Consider the following 3847-nt stretch of genomic DNA (forward strand, 5'->3'; position numbering starts at 1 on the left):
ATGCATACTTTTAGACCTTTTCAGCGCTGGGTAGACTTTGAAGTATACCTCAATAAAATAGACCCAGATGACTGGAGCCAGGACTGGATCCTGCCAATGATTCCTGATGAAGTCTTTGATTTTGAAGAGTTAGAGAAAATTCGAACAATAAACAGAGAAAAAAAGATTCCAACAGCATTCTTCATGGAAAGGCCAAATGAGGTAGCTATTGTAAAATTGTAGACATTCTAATATGAGTACTACAGTATTTTGTTTCTTTTGTTATAATATTTAATTTCTCTCAAAAAATAAAACAACTAAGGGCACTCGGAGAGCGAAAACCTCAGTCTATGCATATGGAAATTAAATCACGTTTTCCCATACATGTTTGAGTAATCCTGCTAACTAACAAATATAGGAAAAAACTAACACACACCCTAATGACGTCATAATCTCTCACCATTCTAGCGAAGGTAATACCGATTATATAAAATAATAATAAAAAAGACACATTACTAGGCCATTTTGATGTTTAATGATGTTAAAATATTGAATAATAAAGATTTCGTTTTTCGAAAAAGACAAAATAAACAATTAGATGTAACCAGAAACTCTTTGACTTCCAAATAAGCGGCTTCCGGGTTAACTATTTAAAAAAAAATGTTATGTAAAGATTATAAAGGGAAAACACAATTTTAAAAAAATGTTAAAAGAGACCAGTCTCTATTTTTGTTTAAGTCCTACGATTCTTTTTTCCCTTTTTTCCACGGAACTAGCAAAATAATATTTTCGACGATAATATCATACTAATTCTCAAAATATTAGATAATATCGTGTGCTATTAAATACAGAATCTATGCATTTTAGCTTTTGTGCGAATTTATGAATATTGAGTATCATTTTTAACATAGGCATTTTCAACATTCCACCATGAATGGGCTGGATGTGAGAGGATAGATGTAACGTGTTTACGTGGCGAGCTATTTTATAAAAACGACCAAAATTTTGAAGAACAGAAGTTAGTTCCAGGAATGAGCATCAAAATACCGCTTAGCACAAAGTATGCGTTATACACTGCAGACTCGCCAGCGGTTTGGATGTACGAGTATTACTGTAATGACGGGAATTTCCACATTGGCATGGACATGATGAGTGTACCCGGTTGGCTCACCAGTTAATATATTATCATGATATATCATCATAAACTTAAATAAATAAATAAATTGGTTGATTGGTTGTTCTATTTGATGAATTAATTTGTCACGGCAAACAATATATCACATTAAGTTAATAAGTCACATTATTTGATCATTTTAGATTCATAACATGCCTGGAATGATCATGTTCATTGAAAACATGACCAACGGTGAATTTCTAATCCTAAATTTACGTTGATTTGCCAGATGCCAAATAGAAATTTTCTTGTGACCCGTATTCCCTCTTACACTTTTTGAGAATTGAGGAAAAAGTTGTCTCTATTAAAAAAAATGAATGTTTGTATTAATTAAATTTTATTAAAAGACCTAATAAACAACTAGTAATTTCAGATTTTTAAAGAGGATTTGTTAAACTTAATGTATGTATAATTCGCATTGCCAACAATAATTAATTATCATTATTAGTAACTTAACTAACATAATAAATAGGTATGGTGGGCAAATGGAGACAAAGAAACATTGCATTAGAATTTTTGATTTGCCATTACCATACATAATATTAATATAATTAAAAGTATGCTTTAGATATTCATATGGTTTTGTAGGCTAAAAACGGGTTATCGATAGCTTTCTGATATCAGTAATTGGTAAAATGTCTGCCCTACTTTGACGTAATTTGTACTTTATACTAAGGACATTGGGAATACTTGCGAAATAAAAAATTGCAAGTAATTATCGGGTAGGACTCGAACCAGCGACCTACAGATCACTAGCCTGGCGTTCATACCTCTAGACGACTGAGCTTGCGCTCACATCTGGCGAATTACTCATCGCCCTGACGTAAAGCTACTCTTCAGTAGTACAAACAATTACAATTACTGATATCAGTTGCACAATATCCTCCGTTGATAACACCTCCAATGTGAATCTGCATATGCTTCAAATATTGCAGACGATTTACGTCATACAACACAAATATAGATAACAATTTGATAACTTTTTTCTTAATTAAATTACATCAATAGAAAACACATGTCTTGTTTATTGTTTGTTCAAAATGAGCATTTGTTTTCATTTTGATAAAGTAATGAGTCACGTCACCACCACTAGAATCGTATTGGAAAAGTACAATATCTACTACAAGTAAAATAATTTAACATGAAGAAACCATTATGTTGTGGTTTTGATTTCTACTCTTTCGGTATTTATTGTAATTTTTACAATTAACACATTTTAAAACCATTTTAAACATAAATTTATAACCCGGAAGTCATCGTCGTCATCATCATTAGCAGCACTAAGCAGAAGCAATACACACATTTGTAAACTATTCCGTGTTGTTTCCAAGATCGAGTGTACTGGAATAACTTTTGTTTTCTGACTAAATACCGACAGCCAGTACCATAATCATGATGAGTACAACACTGTACAAACCTTTTCGCATCTGTTAGAATGGTTTATAAACAAATCAATCGAAATAAAATTATTATTGTTATTGTTCTTACTAATTTAATGATTGTGAAACAACTGCTGTATTGTTTTTTATTGTTTCAAAATAGCAATCTTAAAAATATTACTTCGGTTTACTAAATTATTATTAAATATTATTATTATACTAAATACCGACAGCCAATACCATACAATGATAAGTAGTACATCTGTAAAATTAAACCGGTGGAAATTTTAAGTCGGAACCAACGAGGAAGCTATAACCGGCAGATAATACAATTACAACATTGAGTAGACCTACAACTGTAGATAATGTCGCAATACACAAGATTGTTCGATCCAATATACTTTCTAAAAGTATACTTTAATTTAGAATGTAATATTTAGTTTAACCCATGTTATGTAAATTTTTTATATTGTTATTTCTTTATTTTTTAAATTTATTTATTTATTTATTTATTTTCTTTTTCCGTGTTGTTTTTATCTAATCTTTGTTTAGGCATGTCTGTCACAAGCTTTTTGCTTTTTTGATCATGCCTTCTTCAATCATTTTACCTTTCTTTACACCATTTTGTTGACTGTTTTATTTTGAAGAAAATAAATGTTACTTTGAATTGAATTGAATTCACAATTATGTTTAGCAAAAAAGCCTCCACAACTTCATATACAATTCAGGTCTCAGTGTTTGCTTAAATCAATACAAAAAAATGTCAAATAAATTTTGTATCATGTTTTGAGGCAATCAGAATTTAATCAACCCCTGATGGCATTCTAAACACAAAATAATTTATATACAATACATAAACTGATATTACTTGATTTTTTTCTTTCACATCAAGAAAAAACATGTCGACCGAACTAGGTAACATAATATTAGACATTGAAAGTTTAACCAAGATGTAATTATTATGTTAAACATTATGTAAACGTATATTCTGTTAATATCTCAGAATAAAAATTTACTGACGAAGGATTTCACAACAAAAACATGACGACTAAAAAGTATACTGAATTAAGTAAGGCTCATTATTTTACAATTTCGAACACTACAAACTGTTAAACTTGTTGTTATCTTATCGTATGTTTGCCGACTGCTTCAAGCACAATTATTCCAACATAAGGAAAGAGATAACCAGTATCAAATTCATTTATATTCTTCGACACTAAACAGCTAATTAGAATATATGGTTATAAGCCATAGATTATATCCATACATAAACATCTGTAGGTTCCTTAGCAGCTTCTGACATCAAAAGTCAGAC

The 3847-nt window shown here is 30.3% G+C and overlaps 1 protein-coding gene across 1 annotated transcript; it reads left to right on the forward strand.

Annotated features, from left to right (window-relative positions):
* Positions 1–2233, forward strand: LOC140049813 (uncharacterized). The gene is made up of 2 exons (XM_072094761.1): positions 1–201; positions 891–2233. The coding sequence occupies exons 1-2, from the start codon at positions 1–3 to the stop codon at positions 1155–1157; spliced, it is 468 nt and encodes a 155-aa protein (XP_071950862.1). The 3' UTR covers positions 1158–2233.
* Positions 2234–3847: the final 1614 nt, after the last annotated feature.

This window comes from Antedon mediterranea, chromosome 5, assembly GCF_964355755.1.
Source record: "Antedon mediterranea chromosome 5, ecAntMedi1.1, whole genome shotgun sequence".
Taxonomy (NCBI): domain Eukaryota; kingdom Metazoa; phylum Echinodermata; class Crinoidea; order Comatulida; family Antedonidae; genus Antedon; species Antedon mediterranea.

Excerpts from the sequence above, each read along its gene's own strand:
- LOC140049813 (XM_072094761.1), top strand. The coding sequence starts at position 1 with ATGCATACTTTTAGACCTTTTCAGCGCTGGGTAGACTTTGAAGTATAC. Across the intron at positions 202-890 it reads TCATGGAAAGGCCAAATGAG|GCATTTTCAACATTCCACCA; the intron begins GTAGCTATTGTA and ends TTTTTAACATAG.